At 39.1% G+C, this 21,694-nt stretch overlaps 1 protein-coding gene across 3 annotated transcripts; it reads left to right on the top strand.

The window, feature by feature from the left end:
* Positions 1-20,396, top strand: PSMA8 (proteasome 20S subunit alpha 8). Of its 3 annotated transcripts, none has more exons than XM_065935143.1 (7): positions 1-102; positions 7,916-7,928; positions 9,589-9,713; positions 12,640-12,762; positions 17,816-17,935; positions 18,246-18,308; positions 20,272-20,396. In XM_065935143.1, the coding sequence occupies exons 1-7, from the start codon at positions 1-3 to the stop codon at positions 20,362-20,364; spliced, it is 639 nt and encodes a 212-aa protein (XP_065791215.1). In that variant the 3' UTR covers positions 20,365-20,396. The 3 variants fall into 3 exon arrangements, with proteins under 3 accessions (XP_065791215.1, XP_065791214.1, XP_065791213.1); XM_065935142.1 differs by having other exon boundaries at positions 7,916-8,032; positions 9,561-9,713; XM_065935141.1 differs by having other exon boundaries at positions 7,916-8,042.
* Positions 20,397-21,694: the final 1,298 nt, after the last annotated feature.

Raw genomic sequence — 21,694 nt, 5'->3', positions numbered from 1 at the left:
ATGGCGTCGCGGTATGACCGGGCGATCACTGTCTTCTCTCCAGACGGACACCTATTTCAAGTGGAATATGCCCAGGAAGCAGTAAAGAAAGGCTCCACCGCGGTGAGCAAGCAGCTTTTCTTGGCCATCGACCCCTGCCTAGTGTCAGGCCTTTATTATTCCACCGTCCCAGCCCATCGCTGGATGTGGAGGGACGGGAAGTGTCCCCTACGTGTGAAAATTGCTTCCTTTTTCTATCAACGGAGGTGGTGTTTCTGAAATTCGGGTTGGAAACGGCGGAGTTAAAAGGTGGTAGATTTCTTAGGTTTCCGTTGTTGCAACTGCCATTAACAGTCGCCGTAGATACGTACCTGGGGCAAGGGGGCTGGGGCGGTGTGGAGGTGTGTGTTTTGTAGCCTTGACTGTAGAAGAGACTTTTTTTTTTTTCAAACTTCAAACTTTTTATTTTGTATTGAGGTATAGCGGATTAACAATGTTGTGGTATTTTCAGGTGGACAGCAAAGGGACTCAGCCATGCATGTACATGTATCGGTTCTCGCCTAAACCTCTCCCCGCCCCGCCACCTCCCATAGAGGCTGGCACATAACATTGAGTAGAGTTGCATGTGTTGTATAATAGGTCCTTATTGGATATCCATTTTGCAAATAGCAGTGTGTACAGTGACCTTCCCAAACTCCCTAACTATCCCTTCCCTCCCCCACGGAACATAAATTCGTTCTCTAAGTCTGTATCTTTCTGTTCTGTAAGTTCATTTGTATCATTTCTTTTTAGATTCCACATATAAGGGATGTCATACCATATTTCTCCTCTGCCTGTCTGTCTTGTGGAAGAGAGACCTGTTAAAAATGTTTGCCCCCAAATTTACTCCTGATTATTTAGCGGCCTTCTAGAGATTTTTAAGCCCCCAAGAATCTCCACTCTTTTGCCATTTCCCACTTTTGGTTTGATTGTTATAAAGGAGAGTATACCCTCCTTTAAATTGATACATCCACGGTTCTGAAAAACTTTCAAATACTCAGGGTAGCAGTAGTACTCCTGCCAAGGTTTAATTACATTTAATAATCTTAGTGATTTATAAAAATTTATAAGGACAAAAATGGCCTGGTGACCCAAAAATCTGTTACCCCAAATCTTCCAAATCCTAGCCATTGGGTTTAGGAGGATTTGATGTTTTAAAATCTTTCCAATTTCATGAGCATGTTTGTTGTGTATCTTGGAAAAGGAGACACCAGCTATGAGAATACACAGTGCATTTCTAAGTCTAGCAATGTCTATATTTTCTCTCGCTTTCCATACCAACTTACTTATGGAAGGAAATAATTCACTTTTATTATAAATCTGTCAAATGTGAATTGGTAAAAAAAAAAATAACACTAGAAGGAATCTTATCATCATTTTTAAAGTATTTTTCTATTTAATTGGGCCCTCTAGTTTTACTTCTGTTTTGTAAGTAATTCTTTTAGAATTGTAAATTTAAGAAAAGCCTGATGTAGCTTAAACCAGAGGGGTACCATTTTGATAAAAACAAGAAGTTATATAATCCCCAGCATGGCGTGAAGCATATGGTTAGAAAATAATGCCCAGTTTTAGAGCCTAAAATAAAGAGAGTAATGGGAGAAGACTGAGGTGTAATAAGAAGCCGCATTGGCTATTTAAAATGTTTTAAGAATGCTATAGAACTGATTGATAGTTCCTTTGTAATGAGTTGTAAAAGGGTAAGGATATAAAAATACCTATAGTGGGCATTTTTAAAGATACATTGCAAGGAGGAGACAGTTTTGTCTCGGGATTCTGAATTATAATTTGCATCTTTGTATGGAGTTACTCATTGTGTTTCCTTTAGGGTGCTATGACCTGTCACGTGGGGTAAAGTTTATAATGGCACTTGTTATTAAGATATGTCACAGAAGATTCTGTCTGCAAATGACAGTTGATATGATGAGTTTTAAATAAGCCAAGGTTGGCCAGTTTTGACCAATATGAAGATGTGATATTATTTAGTAATAAAAAAAAAAGTTATATGGGCTGCAACTAGAGACCCTGGGTTCTGCTTTCTTCTTGATGATCATCTTACAGAATTAAGTGAGGCAAGAGGCCTGTTTTCTTTTTCCTTAGTTCCCTTTTTATATAAATGAAAAATATGTTTGAATAACATTTTAGAGAGGTAATACCTTTCTTTTTAGGAAAGAAAAAAAATGAACCCCTCAGAGTATTCCTGTGGAAATGATAAGATTTATTATTGTTCTTCATTCTGTCCTTTCCCTGACCCCAAACTGTTATTAGCTCCATATTTCCTACTTTATCAAACCCCAGATTCACAGTCTGGCCATCAAAGTCTTCCATGATCCACTTTAATTAAGGGTAGAGCTTTGTGGTTTTACCAATATATGTTTCTGCCCTTGTAGGTAGGGAGAGCAGAAAACACCTCTGTCACTCTCCGTCTTAAGAATCTCTGCACATTTCTCTCCTTTGCGGAGTCATCTCTGATCCGCTCCAGTCATGGATCTCTTGGTTCTCTGAATTTATCATCTGTACCATTGTATCATCTGTGTATAGTATTTACTCTTTGGCCTCATGGGCTTCCCCGTGGCTCAACTGGTGAAGATTTTTCCTGCAGTGCGGGAGACCTGGTTTCAATCCCTGAGATGGGAAGATTCCCTGGAGGAGGGCATGGCAACCCACTCCAGTTTTCTTGCCTGGAGAATCCCCATGAACAGATGAGCCTAGTGGGCTCCAGTCCATGGGGTCGTAAAGAGTACATTTGGCCTCATATTCTCTTTAATGTCAGACATTCTAATAGTCTTCTCACTTTAACTGGATAGTAAGACCTTGGTAAAAAATCCACCTATAATGCAGGAGACCCCGGTTTGATTTCTGGGTCGGGAAGATCCGCTGGAGAAGGGATAGGCTACCCACTCCAGTATGCTTGGGCTTCCCTTGTGGCTCAGCTGGTAAAGAATGCAATGAGGGAGACCTGGATTCGATCCCTGGGTTGGGAAGACACCCTGGAGAAAAGAAAGGCTACCCACTACAGTATTCTGGCCTGGAGAATTCCATGGATTGTATAGTCCATGGGGTCGCAAATAGTCGAACACAACTGAGCAACTTTCACTTTGGAGAATCTAAATGGTGTAATGCCTTTTGTACTTTTACTGCAGGATATACAGTGGAGGAGCTGAGAAAGAAGGAAACTACCATTTTAAGTAATACTCATTTCCGCCACATGTTTCATGTACATTGTCTTACATTGCATGCTCAGTTACTCAGTCATGTCCAGCTCTTTGCTACTCCATGGACTGTAGCCCTCCAGGCTCCTCTGTCCATGGAATTTTTCAAGCAAGAATACTGGAATGGGTTGCCAATTCCTACTCTAGGGGGTCTTCTTCTTAACCCAAGGATGGAACCTGTGTCTCCCACATCTTCTGTGTTGACAGGTGGATTCTTTACCACTGAGCCACCATTAAGAACAGTGTTTAATCCCCTTTTTAATGTATGTCGAAGCTATGATTCAGAAGCTTTCATAACTTGGTAAGGGTACCCAGCCAGAAAATCATAGAGTCCGTGTTCTCACTTCAGTTTTCCTGGTTCCAAAGCCTTTGCACTTTGTGTTGCACCACGTGATTTATTCCATAAATGTTTGTATATTAATTATCTGTCAACATCTCAAATGTGGAAGCTAGATATGTATCATGTAAAGCAATTAACTTCTCTAAGCTTCAGTTTTTTAAATAGATAGGCATCAAAATAGTGCCTGCTTCATAAAGCTGATGTGAGAATTGAATTTGAGGCAATCATATGTGTTCACCATTTTGCAGTGTCTGGTTCACAGAAAGTACTTAGTAAGTGGTAGCTATTATTCTTTACTATCCCTTTGTTTCCTCTTTTTCCTTCAATTTTGTCTGTAGTTCTTCCAGCACTTCCATTTACTATTTAAAGACATTTTTGTCTGACACTTACACCTGCCAAATGTGGTGCAAGGTCCTCTGGTTTCACAGTGGACAAAAGAGTCTCCGTCTTTGGCCTCAGAGAGCTTGTTAGCAGGGATGTTGGATGACTGTGAGTATGTAGTCCTAACAAGGCCTGTCTAAGTATTATAGTGGGAGATTATGAGACTTTGTGGGAACTCTAGGTATTGGGTCCTAGGTCCATGGTCCCCATGAGGAAGTATGTGATATTTATGTAGACACCTGAAAGATGAAGTTAGCCAGATGAAAAAGTGGAAGGGGAAAGAGAGGAGTATAATAGACAAAAAGAACTAACATATGAGAAGACCAGGTAGGAAAATACAACTATGGTTCACCAACTGAAAGGCATTCAGGATTGCTGAAGCAATGGAAAAATGGAAAGAGGTGAAGCCAGAAACAGGAGCCAGACTGTGGAATGCTTTTAAGGGAATAAGAAGTTGAAGGGTTTTGATGTGGTTATTATTGTTTTGCCTTTCTAATAACAGGCTCCATTTGTCCCACCAAAGAGGTACTCACATGACCCGAGAAATGTCATTCATAGCTTCTGTCCTCCTGCAACAAGCAAGGGACAGAAATCTAGCCAGTATAAGTCCATAGAGCAGGACTTTTCTAGCTAGAGATACTGGTAGCTTTTTTCCTCTGGGAGAACTATTGGGATATGAATCCAGGGTTCCCATTTTTCTTCTTGTACAGACAAAGCATGTCTGCATTAAGAGCACAGAAAGCTGATAATACAGAAATAAATATTACAGTCCCTAGATCCTTTTGTCCCAAGTCTACTTCTGTGTTATCTTGGTTTGCCTAGTGAGAAATGTTCCCCACTAATACAGGTTTTAAGTGGGGGAGTGCAGCATTCCGATTTTCTTTTCTTTTTTCTTCATATTTTTATTTTTCAAAGATTTCTCAGACTGCACCGTGGTCAGTAGATTAGATGAAATCAAGGAATCAGGGAAACCGCATAGGAGTCTCTGGAAGTAACCCATATGAAAGATGATAGGAGTTGTTACTAGGGTTGGGGCCAAAATGGACATACGGCAGCTTCTGGAGAAAATTCCGTGGTATTGTTGATACGTTGGATGATTATTTGGATGAGTTTGGGGATTGGGGAAAGAGAAAAGGTATTGAAGAGGGAGGAGTCAGAGAAGGTGCCTCTGTTTCTGGATTTAATCTCTTGGTATATGGCACTGCCGTTGTGTTTTTTTTAAGGTAATCAGAAGCACTAATTGACACGCTTATAGGATCTGTAGTCAGCGGCCTCCAAAATGGCCTTTAATGGTCCGCATCTTCTGGTGTTCGTTGCCTCAAGTAACTCTCTCCCTGTGTGTGAGCTGAACCTGGTGAGTGGCTTCTGAGGAATGGAACGGGAAGGTGATGGAACGTCCCTTCTCGTGCTGGGTTTCAGATGGTGACTGGCTTCGTCCTCCTGCGTGCTCACCCTGGTGGAGCCCAGTCGGCATGCTGTGATTTGTCGTGTGGAAGTTTCTGTGTAGAAGGAACTGAGGGAAGCGTTTCTGTTAAAAACCTGGTATGAACAAAGCCCAGTGTGGAGCTGAGGTCCTTAGGCTGGCAGTCCACAAGGAGCTGAATCTTGTTAACAGCCCTGTGAGTGAGCTTGTAAAGGTTCTCCCCCGGAGCCAGGAGATGGGTGCAGCCCTGGGTGGCAGCTTGGTTGCAGCCTTGTGAGAGACCGAACTTAGCTCAACTGTCCAGATTTCTTACCTAGAGCTGAATATACATGTCTGGAAATCAAGAGACTGATCTAGGCTGGAGATAGTAATTTTAAAGTGCATCCTTTCTCTCCCCAGCTTAAAACCTATGTTAAAGGTCAAGTAAATGAGCATTCTTGAGTACCCTTCTTCACTCAAGAAAATAATATATAGACTACAGACCATGTAGAGGGTAGACAAAAGCCATAAGGGACCTCAATGACCTATGTGTAGTGCACTTTGGCTAAACATTGGGAGGAGTGGGGTAGAAAGCAGGTTGCTGTAAACTGAGTTGATGACCGTATTTGGCCTTGAAAGGGTTAAGAGAGAGAGGCAAAATTGAAATAAAGTTGTCTTTAGTATTCTGTTTAAACTAAGAGAGGCTTAGCCATGTGTTCAAATGTTGGTGAAAGTTGCTCAGTCATGTCTGACTCTTTGCAACCCCATGGACTATACAGTCCATGGAATTCTCCAGGCCAGAATACCGGAGTGGGTAGCCTTTCCCTTCTCCAGGGGCTCTTCCCAAACCAGGGGTGGAACCCAGGTCTCCCTCATTGCAGGCGGATTCTTTACCATCTAAGCCACAAGGGAAGCCACAAGGGACTTCCCTGGTGGTTGAGCCGGTAAAGTGTCTGCCTACAATGCGGGAGACCTGGGTTCAGTCCCTGGGTTGGGAATAGCTTCTGGGGAAGGAAATAGCAACCCACTCCAGTATTCTTACCTGGAAAATCCCATGGACGGAGGAGCCTAGTAGGCTACAGTCCATGGGATTGCAAAGAGTCAGACACGACTGAGTGACTTCACTCACTTCAAATGTTGGTGAGAAAAACTCTGGAGAGAAAGCTGAGGTTTATTTGTTTTTAGGTTTGTTTGATTTATTTTAAACTTTTATTTTATTTTAAACTTTTACATTTACAAAGATATAGAGGGAATAGTATAATGAACTTCTGTATACCCATTATGCAGCACCAGTAATTATCAACATTTTACCAATCTGTTTAATCTTTCTGACTTTTTCCTGTCTCCAGTGGAGTAATTTTAAATGAAATTTCTATTGAGATCATTGTAGATTCACATGCAGTTGGAATAAATAAAACATAGGGGTCCCTAGTATACTTTCTGCATTTTCTGCCAATAATAACATTTTGTAAAATGGTACAGTGTCACAACCATGATATCGATGTTGATATTTTATTCAGAATCCTCCAATTTGACTTGGACTCATTTACCTGTGTACTTTCCTGCATCCACAGTCAAGATACTAAGCAGTTCCAGCGCCACAATTCCATATGTTGCTCTTATTTAACTCTTTATTTACCTTCCCTTCCAAACTGACCTATCCATAGCTCCAATCCCTGGCAGCATTCATCTATCCTTCATGTGTAAAATTTTGTAACTTCAAATTGTTCTTTAAATGACATCATACAGTATGAAACTTTTTGGGATTTGCTTTCTTCCCTTGAGTTTCATCCAAGTTGTTGCATGTATCAGTGTTTTATTGCAAGTAGTGTTCCATGATATGGATGTACCATAGTGTTTAATTAACTATTCATGTATTGGAGAACATTTGAGTTGTTTCCAGTTTGGAGTTTTTATGAATAAAGGTACATTTATAGCACACTTTTGTGTGAATATGCTTTTATTTCTCTGATAAAATCTCCCAAGTGCACAATTACTAGATTGCATGTTAATTGCCTGTTTTATAAAAAGCTGCCAAATTGTCTGCATATGATCTCTAATCCTTATCCCTCCTAACTGTGAGATATATGGAAGAGCTTTCAGGATTTTATCTACGTAACATTCTATACTGCTTCTACTACCACCAGTACTGGTACTGCCCATTCTATAAGAAATGCATACGTATTCCCAGCATCTTGTTTCATTTGGGTAAATGTTGTTCTGTAAGGAGCCTGGTGGGTTACAGTCCATGGGGTCGCAAAGAGTCAGACATGACTGAGCGATTTTTCGCTTTCACTCACCCTTAGGTGTATAAGATTAGGATAGTCGTGTAGTTTCAGCACTGGTGGTGTATTCTAGTTTATACCTATTTGTCTTTGCTTTGAGTTTGGGAAATGGACTTCCTGTAAGCCTATACTTGTGTGTCTTTAGTTTTCTTAGAAGTCTGTTTTTCTCTTTTATATTGAAGGTTTAAGGAAAACCCCTTTCCTGTAAGTCATTTGTTAGAATAATTTAATTTTAGGTGTAAAAATGGCCAGCTCATTCTTTCTTATAATGGCTCAACAGGTTGGAATTCGAGGTACTAATATAGTTGTGCTCGGGGTCGAAAAAAAATCCGTTGCCAAGCTTCAAGATGAAAGAACTGTGAGGAAGATTTGTGCCCTTGATGACCACGTCTGCATGGCTTTTGCAGGTACTTGTGAGCCTACAGTAATGATGCAGAGTGTGTGTGTTGGTATTTTAGGTAACACAGCTGGCCTGACTGTAGCTGTTACATAGTATTCATCTTAAATATACTATATGCCATTTCTCATTAAACATAAATAGTATGTCTTATATTTTTTGGGGAAATCACAACTCTATAAATGAAGATTTCTGATAATGAGTTTTCTACATATGATACTTTTATTTTTCTATAGTTTTGGATCATATCAGTATTTACAATGTAAAGAAATACTGTACTTCAATATCTCCTTTCTTATCATATTTTTAAATGGAGTAAAGCTTTTAGCCTATAGGGTAGGCTAAGTCAATCTATCACCATTTCTTTCTCTCAGATAACCTTTGCAAAAAGAAAAGAATCAATTTCTTCTCTTTAACTGAGTGTCTGATTGTAATTCATACCCTACTCCTGAGTGTTAGAATGGTTCTCAGCAGTGGCATATTCTAACAGCTTCTTCTTTGTTGGTTACTGTTAACTATCTTCAGGAACTAACCATTCTTTCAGGTTTGTAGAAACACATTTTGAAATGGCATGGAAAGAAACAAGAGTTTGTGACTGCAGAAGACTGTTTGGTTATGTGAGAAACGGCTGTTTCAGAGATTTTGTGAATGCGTTTTTTGAGCAATATGATATTAAGAGAGTGAAGAAAGAAAGTAAATGGTGATGAAAAGGTCAAATGCCAAAAAGTCTTCAATAGAAATGTTTGTAATCATTTGAATCCATTTAAGTTTTTGGTCATTTTGATAGAAACATCTTCTGTCTCCTCTTAGAAGTGTTAAGAATTCATCACATGATGTTTTGGTATGATAAAAGTAAGATGAAGTTTTTTCTTTCCTTCTTTCTTGTTTTTTGGCTGCACACCTTTTGGCATCCTAGTTTCCTGAAAGGAAACGAATCCAGGCCCTCAGCAATGGACATGCCAGAGTCCTCACCATTCGACTGCCAGCAAATGCCCTTCTTTTTCTGTTTTAATGTTCTTAATTTTCAAACCCCTAATCTTAGACAAAAAGCTGACAAGTGGCATGTCACAGTTATGTTGAATGCAGATTGAGTTCGTGTTTGATAATGAAGTTTCATCATCTTCATAAGAAGAATTCCAGTTTACTTTATGGTTTAGGTAAAAAGCAGCTTGGTTCTGGAATCAGAATAGACGGTCAGCTTTTGAACAAATCTGCCACTGATACTGTCTCAAAAAAGCATTTAAAATTTGACTACAGAGTTGTTGTTTTTCTTTAATTTAATAAAAGCTAATAATCAAACCAGCTACTATAAATCAAACCATTTTGATCTTTGGGAAATAGGTTACTTAACATTCATGTTTAAATATTAATTAAAACAAATTTTCTTTAAAAAGTAAATAAGAATGGATCAAATGAAGGAAACAAAGCAATTTAGGATGAGTGATACTCTATTTCACAAATTCTTTATTATGGACATATATTGGAAAAACCAAAGAATGTTATAGGAAAAATATAATGGTAGCCAAAGCACTTTTCTTCTTTGATTGTTTTTATAGGGCTGACTGCTGATGCGAGAGTCGTCATAAACAGAGCGCGTGTGGAGTGCCAGAGTCATAAGCTTACAGTTGAGGACCCAGTCACTGTCGAATATATAACTCGCTTCATAGCAACCTTAAAGCAGGTAAGCCAGTATGCCAACAGATTTGTTCACGTGTTCTTTTTTCCACCATGATGGGTCCTATCATGGGAACACTAGTCACTCCAACCAACCATTCAGTCTGTTAAAATGTACTGAATTCCTTATTATTTCTCACTTCACACTCAGATTCTTATACCAGTGGAGTGGATTGATTTGATCACTAGAAATCTCAATCAGTATCAATTCTGAGAATTAAATCTTAAAAAAAAAAGAGTGACCTTTTAAGGAGATTTCTGTAGTTCAGAGATGTAGCAGTAAGACACCACTTTTAAAGTTTTCCATAGAAATACCTGATTCTTTCATCTACAAAACTAAACACAACTGATCAGGTTTAGATATTATGTCTTCTGAATCCATATGTAGATACATGATTTGACCTTTAGTATAATCATGATGCATACAAATTTTGCTTCATTTATTATCATTTTCTTTGTTATTTATCCACAGCAACATAGTTCTTACACTCACCACCCTAACTATGTAGTACTGTTTCTAATTGCTATCTCCTAATGATTTAGGTCGCTCCAGGTTTTTTCCTTTTCTCCTTCCCTCCCCTACCCCTCTTTCTGCCTCTCTCTTTCAATCTGCTACTTTAATAACATTATTCTATCTTGGTCACAGTTTTTTCTTTTTTGAATTATATTGTTAAATTAACTTTCAGTCTGGGATTCCTAGATTAAAGGTTGTAATTAGTTTTAAGACTCTTGTTATATGTAGCTAAATTGCTTTCTAAAAAGATTGAACAAATTTTTATCGTACAACTAGCAGTACATAAATATATCCCTAAAGAATCATCAGCATTGGGTTTTTCATTTTTCTTTTATTTTGGAAATAAGTATAGCATAGTATTGTAATAGTTGTTTTAATTTGTATTTTATAATTAGTAGTGAGGTCAATTTTTCCCCCACATGTTTGTTTGCTATTTTCATTTCTCCTAGTGTAAACTATCTTTTCTTTTGACAGGCACTCTAGCAGTTAAGAATTTGCTCCCAGGAGCCAGAAATTTGGGGTTTAAGTCCTGGCTTTGCCACTTCTAGTTAATGCCCTGGACAAACGATTTAGCCTGTTTAGCCTCAATTTTCTTATTTATAAAATTAACATTACAATAATGTTTGTTGAGTTGCAATATATAGTACACTTAAAGAATTTAGAATACTTCCTGGGATGAATTTAGTATTTGTTTTTACATAGAGATTTTTTATAGGTTCTATATATTCTAGATGTTAAATTTTTAAATTTCATACTTATAAGAAATGGCCCTATTTTGTTTTTTTAGAATTTAATTCATTTCAGCAAATTTCAGCATTTTTATATTTTATTTATTTATTTATATTTTTCTTTCTTCATTGCTTTGATTTTCCCAAGTTAAAAGGTACTCACCAAAAGCCAAGAAGATTGTGTACAGAAGGTACAGAAGATTGTGTACACAAGGTTCCCAGTTAAGGTTTTTAGGTTTTATTTTGGAAATATAAAAACTATTATCCATGGAACATTTTTAGAAACATGCATTGTGAATCTGTAACAGTGGCGTTGCTACCGAGGAGAAGCCTGAGGCTCTGGAACAAAAGTTGTCCTCATGTACACCTTTTGTTCTTTTAGATGATTTTTTTTTTTTAATGATTTTAACCTTGTGCATGTATTTCTTCTTCATGCTGCTTCGATCCCTGGTGGAGGAACTAAGATCTCACATGCCTCTCGGCATGGCCAAAACAAAACAAAAAAGTGGTTGCTTAAGCAAGCAAAGTAAAAGTTTCTTTCCTTTAAGGTGTATTTACAAAACATCTACATTTACAAAACATCTACTTCATACCTACGTGTGAACTAGGAACATTAGGGAATACAGAGAAAAAAATACAAACCCTATTCTTTCAAGAGTTTCTGTTGTAACTCACTATTTGCATTCAAAATTTAAAGTGGCTTTGGAAATTCCCTGGCAATCCAGTGATTAGGACTCCGGCTTCCACTGCTGGGAGTCGGGGCATTTTGAACTAAGATCCCACAAGTTGTGTGGCATGGCTGAAGAAAAATCAAACAAAAAAACCCAAATTTAAAGTGGCTTGTAAATATATATATAATAACATTAAAATAAAAAAAATTATGTAGACAAGTCCAAGAAGAAAGCTAGTCTAAAGCATCTCAGGCCAGAATTCATACAGTTGCCTACAAATGTGGTCCTGAGTTTTCTACCATAGCTGCTGCTCTGCACAGCTTCTCTGGATGCCAGTCTCAGAATTTGCGTGACTTCCACTCCCTAGGACATAAATTCAGAAAGTTCCTCGCACCAAAGTTAAAAGATAAAACTGATTTCCAGTGCCCGATTGTCAGTGAGGAAAAACATGCTTTTTTCTTCAAGAGAAACAAAAGTTTCTTGTTTTGAGACTGAAAGAAATGTCCTAGTTGGATTTTTATGTAGAGATAAGAGCGTAGTGAACAGAGTATAGTTGATAATAATAGTATCAAGTAAGAATACTTGATAATAACAACAGTGTCCCTCACAGTGAAACCAAGGCCGTGCTTCGCACAGCTCACTGAAATCAACTTTGTTGAGAACCAGAATGATATGACATGCACAGTTCTCTGCAATAGGAAAATGGTTACAGTTTATTTATGCTACCAAACTTACATAAGGCAACAGGAAAACAAATTTGAGACCATACATAAGATACTTAATGATTATTTCATTTTACAAGACTGTCAATATTTACTTTTTAAAATTTTCATCATGGCTTGAGGTTACTACAGAAGAAGTTCAGCAAGAGGATCTTGAAGTTATACAAAACAAATTAATAAAGATCATTTTACCAGGAATACTTTATTTACTATTAGAGATTGTTATTTGATAAGTAATAGTGTTGTCCTTTCTTTGGCCTCATACAGAGAGTAGCCATGAAAATATTTTATTTTTCAGAAATATACTCAGAGCAATGGACGAAGGCCTTTTGGTATATCTGCCTTGATTGTAGGTTTTGATGATGATGGTGTCCCAAGATTATATCAGACTGATCCCTCTGGTACTTACCACGCTTGGAAGGTGAGTCAGGAATTTGTTCGTGTCTTTTAGAATTTGAGGGTTATACTTGTTGGATAGCATCACTGGCTTACTGGACATGAGTTTGCGCAAACTCTGGGAGATAGTGAAGGACAGGGAGGCCTGGCGTGCTGCAGTCCAGGTCGCAAGAGTTGGACACAACTTAGCGACTGAACAACTGCTGAGAAGCATCTTTATTTCAAGGTCAGTTAGGAAAATAATGGAGATTGCTTAATTGTTGGCAAGTTTATTTATCATCTGGGTCTGAAACTGCTTTGCTGTGGTGTTGTAAGGCCAGGTGGTGGAGGTAGGAGGGGGTAAACAGCATGAGCATGTGCGCGCATACATGTACACCGTGTCATCATCATTTTACCAATTTTATGTATTGCACTTTCTTATATAAGATTTTGGTTGAAGGACGCATTATGCAACTTAAAAAAATATCTATAACAAAAAATCTTGGAAACTTTTTTATTCCACGTGTTGGAAGTAATACTCAGGAGTTAAGCGACTTTTTTTTTTAGTTTTCACCACTAGTTAATAGCAAGACTGGAATTAGAACTCAGGGTCTCCTGCTTCTTAGTGCAGGGTTCTGTCCTCTACTTCATGCTACTTCCCTCAAGCCAAATGATCCTCTCTCTATAGTATATAAATTCTGATATCCAGCCTTTCAATGTGGAGTAAAATCTTGTGGTTTGATTTTTATTTAGGGGTGTGCCCTCTGGCACTTTGTTAAACATAAGGTCAAGTTTCTCTGTCTTGTTTCTTTTTTGCTTTGTTGTTTTTTACGCTGACCTAGTATACCACGCAGCCTGGTAAGATGGTGCTGTGGACTGCTGAGAACATGGCTGTGTCATCACCGCTTAACGACAACAGTTTGCAGTGCTAGGTTGTAGTCTTACAAGGTGCAGTTAGAGGACATGTGAAATAGATAGTAGAGATTTTCGCACATTAGAGTAACATGATCTGATTTATATTTTAAAAGTATCTCTCATTGAGAATAGATTGTAGGGCAGAAGCAGGCAAACAAGTTGCATGCATGCTCAGCCACATCAATCCTGTCCAACTCTTTGTTGACCCCATGGACTGTAGACCACCAGGCTCCTCTGTCCATTGGATTCTCCAGGCAAGAATACTGGAGTGGGTTGTTGCCATGCCCTCCTCCAGGGGAATCTTTCCAACCCGGGGATCGAATTCGTGTCTGAGTCTCCTACATTGCAGGTGGATTCTTTACCCACTGAGCCACAGGTTAGGGGACTCAATAATAAGTGAAATCAGATTTAGATCAGGGGCATTGGCCAGTGAAAAGTGGGGATAGATCCAGCCTAGTCTGTAAAGGAGGAGAACCCAGAGAGTAATATCCTGGATCCCGAGTGAAAACAGGATTCCAAGAAGAGTTGATCAGCCAAGTCAGCACCACTGATAAATCAAGTAAGAAAAGGACTGTGCTATGATTGAATTGGGCAACATGCAAGTCATTGGTGACCTTGGCGAGAACAGCCTGGATAGAGCGACGGTGATACACTTAGAAGGCCAAGTTATTTGCTGTGTTGGTAATACTTTAAACAGGAACAAAGTTAGTATATTGTGTACTTCAGAACAGTGTTTTTCAAAGTGTATTTCTTTGGATGTTAATATATCTAAGTTAAGCTGTTTAAGGCTAATTAATTTGGGGAGATGTTTTTCCAAAGAAATTTAATAAATTTTCTTAAGTTCTGCATGTTCTAAAAGACATTGTAAATATTCTACAAGCAGTTTAAGTAGTCCCCAAGATTAATTTGGAACCCTTTTATCATAGATCCTCTCTCCACTGGTATTCTTTGGAAAATATCATTTGACCATCAGTAAAGGCCATTTATTTATTTATTTATTTATTTTAGTAAAGGCCATTTAACCATTTTTACTAAGTGCTTTGGGGATCAGCATTTGTTGAAGGGAAGGAAACAAGATGAGGCTGAGGGAAAAGTGCGTCTGCAGTGCAATTTCAGTAACGGCCTCATCAGCCCTGTGGGAAGCCCTGGGTCAGGGGTAGCGCTTTGGAGTTGTTTCAAGTTGGGGTGGGGGGACTGGGCATTAATAGCTGTTCATCAGTCAGTCATTGGATTTGGGCCAACTCTGGACAGTACAAGACCTTAGGCAAGATAGCTCTTGTTAACAAAGGCACCTCTCAAAGAAAGTTGAGAGCGGGGGCCATGTGCCCTTGGCACTTCCAGCAGCTGGAGGAATAAGGCTTTCATTTCTGAAGGGTTGTGGGGCAGCACATCCCAGGTTCCACTCAGAGGTGTATTTGTGAATTACTGTTCTCGGCTCCTAACCACAGGGACGTGATGATCCTTAACACATAAGGATTTATCTTTCCTGCATAATGAGAAGGTTGAAATAGGCAGTTACTGGTATTTGTCTCTTTTATTATCTTAGTCTTTTCTCATGCTCCCAAGGTAGTTACTAGACCTCCAGCCAACATGTCTGCATTATAGGCAGCAGAGATTCCTAGAAGGTTCATCCAGTTACTTCCACTTGTATATTCCTTTTGGTAACAGTGGGTAGGACATGACATTTTTCAGCAGGCACATTGCCTGGAGTTCTGTCACAGAGGAAGAATGAATACTGGGGTTGGCAGCTAATATTCTTCGCCACAGAAAATCATTAATCTGGACAGGCAGGCAGGAAAAACATTGCAGAACCATCAAAAGTCTGTTGAAATGAGCTTGAGTGGGTAATGGGGCTGGAGGGAGGGTGGGGTTAAAGTGTGATAAGAAGCAGCTGGACTTTAGGAAACCAGTCAAATAGGTTCGGGGTTAAAAAATTTTGACATCAGTAATTGGAAGCAGTGGACAGGAAAGTCACCAGGCATTTACAAGGTGACTTTTAAAGGCTCAGTGAGATTTTTGGAGAAACCACTACTTTATGAACTTCCTCTCCAGGCAGCAGCCAGTTAGTTGACCAAAACAAACTTGTAGCTAATAAGCTCCAAAGGCACACCAGGCTGAAGGGTTTACTTTTATCTAAATGAAATTTCAAGGCCACAAACTCTGATTTAAAATTTCATAGCTATTTATTTTAATCTTCTGAAATATAAAGGTATGGTAAAAGTTCTGCGAAGTTCAGTTCAGATACTCAGTTGTGTCTGACTCTTTGCAATCGCATGGACTGCAGCACACCAGGCCTCCCTGTCTATCACCAACTCCTGGAATATACTCAAACTCATGTCCATTGAGTCGGTGATGCCATCCAACCATCTCATCCTCTGTTGTTCCGTTCTCCTCCCACTTTCAATCTTTCCCAGCATCAGAGTCAGTTCTTCGCATTTGGTGGCCAAAGTATTGGAGTTTTAGCTTCAGGATCAGTCCTTCCAATGAATATTCAGGACTGATTTCCTGCAGAACTATATGTTCATGTAGTACAAAAGGTATGTTTTCATACTCACTTCCTAAAAATCTCCTTTGCAGTCTCTTTCCAGTAACCATAGTACATACCAGTTAGAACTGGGACATTCCCTATTTACAGCCAGAATCCTTCAGTGAAAGGATGGGCCTTTCTGCTGGTTCTTTTCACTCTCTGGAGCCATCACAGCAAAAGGGCATATGGCAGCATGGTGTATAGAACTCAAAGTTCAGACTGATGATTTGGTCTACTTGGTTTCAAAGCTCATATCTTCTGCTTACCCCCTATATGATCTTGGGCAAGATTACCTAAGTCAGCGGTTCACAAATAGCGGTGATTTTGTCCCAGCATAGGGACATTTGGCAATATCTCAAGGCACATTTGGTTGTCATCACTGAGGTAGGGGATATAACTGGCATCTAGTGAATAGAAAGCTGAGTGCCGAAGAATTGATTCTTCTGAACTGTGGTGTTGGAGAAGACGCTCGAGAGTCCTGTGGACTACAAGGAGATCAAACCAGTCAATCCTCAAGGAAATCAGTCCTGAATATTCATTGGAAGGACTGATGCTAGAGCTGAAGCTCTAATACTTTTGCCACCTGATGCAAAGAACTGACACTGGAAAAGACCCTGATGCTGGGAAAGATCGAAGGAATGAGGAGAAGAGGATGACAGAGAAGGAAATGGTTGGATGGCATCACCAACTCAACGGACATGAGTTTGAGCACGCTCTGGGAGTTGGTGATGGACAGGGAAGCCCAGCATGCTAAAGTCCATGGGGTTGCAAGAGTTGGACACGACTGAGCGACTGAACTGAACTAGTGGATAGAGGCTGCTAAACATCCTGCAATGCACAGAATAGCCCCCCCCACACACAGCAAATATATCCAGTCCAAATTGTTGGCTCTTTTAACCTTTTCAACCCTTCATTTCTTCCTCCATGAATTAAGAGTTAGTAATGGTACCTTTTTGATTGTTTTTGTGATGGTTAAGATGAGATAATCCATTTAAAATGCTTGACATAGTGCCTGGCACATTAAGTGTTCTGTTAATAAAAAATTACTGTTGTTATCATTATCATCACTAGTACTCATTTGGATATTTACACTGAATGGAAAGAACAGGCTATATATTACCTGTAGCCATGCAGCCAGGGAGATGCTTTTGCCTTTTCCTTTCATATGCTGAAAATTTCTGAAGAACGAAGAAAAATGGGGAATGGAACAGAAAGAAGCAGCCCTTCTTGCTTATAGTCAGAGGAGATAAAATGATGCACAGTCCTGTTCAAAGAAACACCTTTCTTCTTCACAGTGATGTCCTTTTCTTTTTCTTTTTGCATCCTATTGCAGTTATATCTCCTTTCCTCTTCCCATCTTTTCGAGTTTCAACTCTTTCAATCTTTTTTGACTACTAAGGACTTGGGAACCATTAAGGAAATAGAAAGCACTGGCCAGGACAAGGCATTGGTGTATTTGAAAATAAGTCATGCCATCATCTCAGATTATTCATATAGTAAATCAAATGAGCTGTTGAAATGTTCGCGCAACTACAATTTTCATTAAGTAATTATGCTAAGTAATAGTGGAATAAACTCTAAACCCCTAAACTTCACTTAGTAACCATAAGTTCATTCATATTACAATGGCATTAATAATTATCTTCTATCTTTCAAGGCAAATGCAATAGGTCGAAGTGCCAAAACTGTCCGAGAATTTCTGGAAAAGAATTACACAGAAGATGCCATAGCACATGACAATGAAGCTATCAAATTAGCAATAAGAGCTTTGTTGGAAGTAAGTGATCTAATAACGTATATACAGGAAATCATGGGTTTTTTCCCCCTCATTCAGTTGCTTATTAAAACACAGACTTTGGAGAAGGAAATGGCAACCCACTCCAGTATTCTTGCCTGGGAAAGTCCATGGACACAGAAGCCTGGCGGGCTGCAGTCCATGGGGTTCCATGACTGAGCATGTGTGCACGAGGGTGAAGGGAGATGGGTTGGTAGCAATAAACTGGTAGAACTAAAATAAATAAATAAATAAATAAATAAAACACAGACTTTCCTGAAGTAATTCTAAAATTGCACTTGTTTTACATTAGGTTGTCCAGTCTGGTGGAAAAAACATTGAACTTGCTATAATAAGAAGAAACCAACCTTTGAAGGTAAGTCATTAACCAAAGAGGAAAAATACCTATAGTATAAGGCATTTTGACAAAAAACTTTAGTATGTTGCTGACACCTGTGAATCTTTATTACAAGCCTGAACCCTCCATTTGCAGTCATTGACACTGTGATGACTTCTGTTTTGTTTCTGTAGGCTGACAGTCACTAATCTGTACATGCTTACTACGCAAGCAGTTAGCTCTCCCTAGCCCTCTGTGAAGTCCTAGGGGCGCTGAGATCTATGTATAGGCCTACCCCACTTAGTACATGTTCTTATAAGTAGGAATCCCTACTGAGTCCGTCCCATATAGGGCAGCTTACTGTATTCCCTGTGGAGATTCATTCCTGGCACCATATAGTGAACAGTCCTTCGTGGTGTCTTTTTAGATCTGAAATCAAGATTAGCTTCCAGTGTTATTCAGCTGTCATTTATATAATTGTTGGCCCTCTAGGCTTCTAACATAATGTTGTCCTTCATTATGTTAAAAAACCAACCTTTCTTGATTGCCTACTGGTTTTTATCAAAATCTTTACTTTTCACTTATGAGTGCGTGAGTGCGTTAAGCTTCTGTAAGACTTACATTTTAATATCTAATTGTGATCATCTTTTCATATTTCTTTATGTCAAGTCTAGCGTTATTAGTTGTACGCCTTAGTCAGCCATTGTATGTTAAAACTGCTGGACCACAAAGTAAATTGTACAGAACACTGCAGTAAGTTGTTCCAAATATTGTGATGGAGAACTCATTGGTGAAGAGTATCTGAAATGTGACAGACTGTTCATTAGGTAGAGCTCCACACTGTGTGCCAACTGGGTCTTTAGCTGAGAGTGTACAAAAGCACTTGCATGAGAAACTATATGAAGAATGTGCCCTAAAGCAGTATTTTACGTATACCCGTTCTTTTGTGTTAAGGAAACCATTTCAAGGGGAAATAGTGTTAAAATCAGTGCTGTGTGGAGCAGTGGTTTGGTTTTCAGAGTTTTGTTGTTGTTTTGACACTAGTGGGTTAGGGGTGCAAGGACAGGGCAGGAGCAGGTTTCAGTGAGTAAGAGAAGTGGGGGCACGGGGGCTGGGCTGCCTCTGTAGGGCTCCACATAAACAGCCAGGGTGCCGAGCAGAGTATGGAGATGTGGGGGGCAGGTTGTCACCTCTGGCTTCCAGGACCACAGGGACACAGAACCACTGAGTCCAGAGTCAGCTCTCCAGCCCCATGATATCCATGTGTACACAGCTGGGAAGCGCACACACACAGATACACGTGTCTTTATTTTTGAGTGGTAGGATGGTATGCATCCTGGCAACAGAGTTACACTGTCCCTCCACATGACATTTCCCAGTAGGCTGGGTAGTGAGTAGAGCCTGTGCTTCAGAATTAGGTAGATCTGGGTTTAATTTCCAGCAGATGCATTTGTTTAACAGTATGATCTTGAGCAAGTTGCTCCCATCTTTGATTTTAAGTAAAATAAAACTGATTTAAGTAAAATCAAAACTCTTCTGTTCTCTGCTTAGTCTGGCAGTTATAAACAAAACACCATGAAAATCATCATTTTCCTACCTCTTTGGCTAGTTCTGGAGCTGATAAAATAAACAAAACCTAATGAGAATTACATTGGGATGAGATGGGAGTTCAGTAATCAGTTATTTTTTCATGAATAGAATAAGCTTTGAATTCAAAGGTGTTCAGAATTATATCCATATATAGGATATGGAATCCAATATTGCATTTCCTGGCTTTTTATTTTAGCACAATGATAGTGGAAATGTTGTAGAGTTCTGGTTTTGTCCATAATTGTTATAATTAAGCTACTTCTGAAATATTTCATCATGTACTTGAAGTTATAAGAGAAAAACTTATAAAAAATAAAATTATAAAATATAATTGGGTTCATCGACCTTATAAATATTTAGAAATTGTTGCTATAATTGAAATTTGCTTTTTAAATTTTTTTCTCTTTTTCAGATGTTTAGTGCCAAAGAAATTGAATTACAAGTAAATGAAATAGAAAAGGAAAAAGAAGAAGCAGAGAAGAAAAAATCAAAGAAGACCACCTAATTCTTAGGAGAAACACTAGGATATTTTAATATTTCCTTGTACTCAGAATTGTTTAGTGAAATTTTAAAGGAAATAAGTTAATATGCAACATTACATTTAGTAGTTACATGTGTTGAGAATGTCATACTTGTGGCATTCATCTATGACAAACATACATGATTATGAAGATTTTTAAGAGTTCAGTAATTGTTGAAAGCAGTTATGACTTTACATAAGCCTGAGACTATATTTTATAACTTTCTCAGTATGTTACTTTTTTCATATATGCAAATTCAATTAAAAAATTTTAAATTAAAAAATAATTTGGTGCTATTTGAGCATTGACTGTCAGGTAGAGATAGCTATTCCAAAATAAACTGAATATAATAGTGAGTTGCATTTCTAGATAAAAACACCCTTGTGTTGGTGAAGTGCCAAAATTTTGTTAGTGCCTTATTTTTAAGCAAGCTTTACAGGCAGTGCTAGTGGTAAAGAACCTGCCTGCAAATGCAGGAGATGTAAGAGACGTGGGTTCAATCCCTGGGTTGGGAAGATCCCCTGGAGGATGGCACGGCAACCCACTCCAGTATTCTTGCCTGGAGAATCCCATGGACAGAGGAGCCTGGCGGGCCACAGTCCATGGGGTTGCAAAGCTGGACAGAACTGTAGCAAATTAGCACATGTTGTCATATTTATCTTACAAGTTGCAGTACAGTCATCCATTGGTGTAGGCCCCTGTGAACACCAAAACCTGCAGATGTTCAAGACCCTTGTACAACAAAATGGTGGAGTATTTGCATGAGCCTACACACATCCTCTTGTATACTTTATTATTTCTTCTAATTTTATTGAGATACAATTGATAAGGGCCTGGTGGCTCTGCTGGTAAAGAATCCACCTGCAATGTGGGAGACCTGGGTTTGATCCTTGGGTTGGGAAGATCCCCTGGAAAAGAGAATGACAATCCACTCTAGTATTTTGGCCTGGAGAAGTCCATGGACTGTGTAGTCCATGGGGTCGCAGAGTCGGACACGACTGAGCAACTTTCATGTAAAAACAGAGATTCTGATTATGTATTACGGGCTTCCCAGGTGGTACTAGTGGTAAAGAACCCGTCTGCCAGTGCAGGAGACGGAAAAGACGTGGGTTCAATCTCTGGGTCTGGACGATCCCCTAGAGAAGGAAATGGAGGCCCCCTCCAGTATTCTTGCCTAGAGAATCCCATGGACAGAGGAGCCTGGCGGGCTACAGTCCATGGAGTCACAGAGAGTTGGACATGACTGAAGCATGCAGGTAATTGATATGCAACATGGTATGTTTTAAGGCACACAGCATAATGATTTGATTTATA

Source organism: Muntiacus reevesi, chromosome 4 (assembly GCF_963930625.1).
Source record: "Muntiacus reevesi chromosome 4, mMunRee1.1, whole genome shotgun sequence".
NCBI classification, from domain to species: Eukaryota; Metazoa; Chordata; class Mammalia; order Artiodactyla; family Cervidae; genus Muntiacus; species Muntiacus reevesi.
This window is presented reverse-complemented; position numbering and strand designations above follow the sequence as displayed.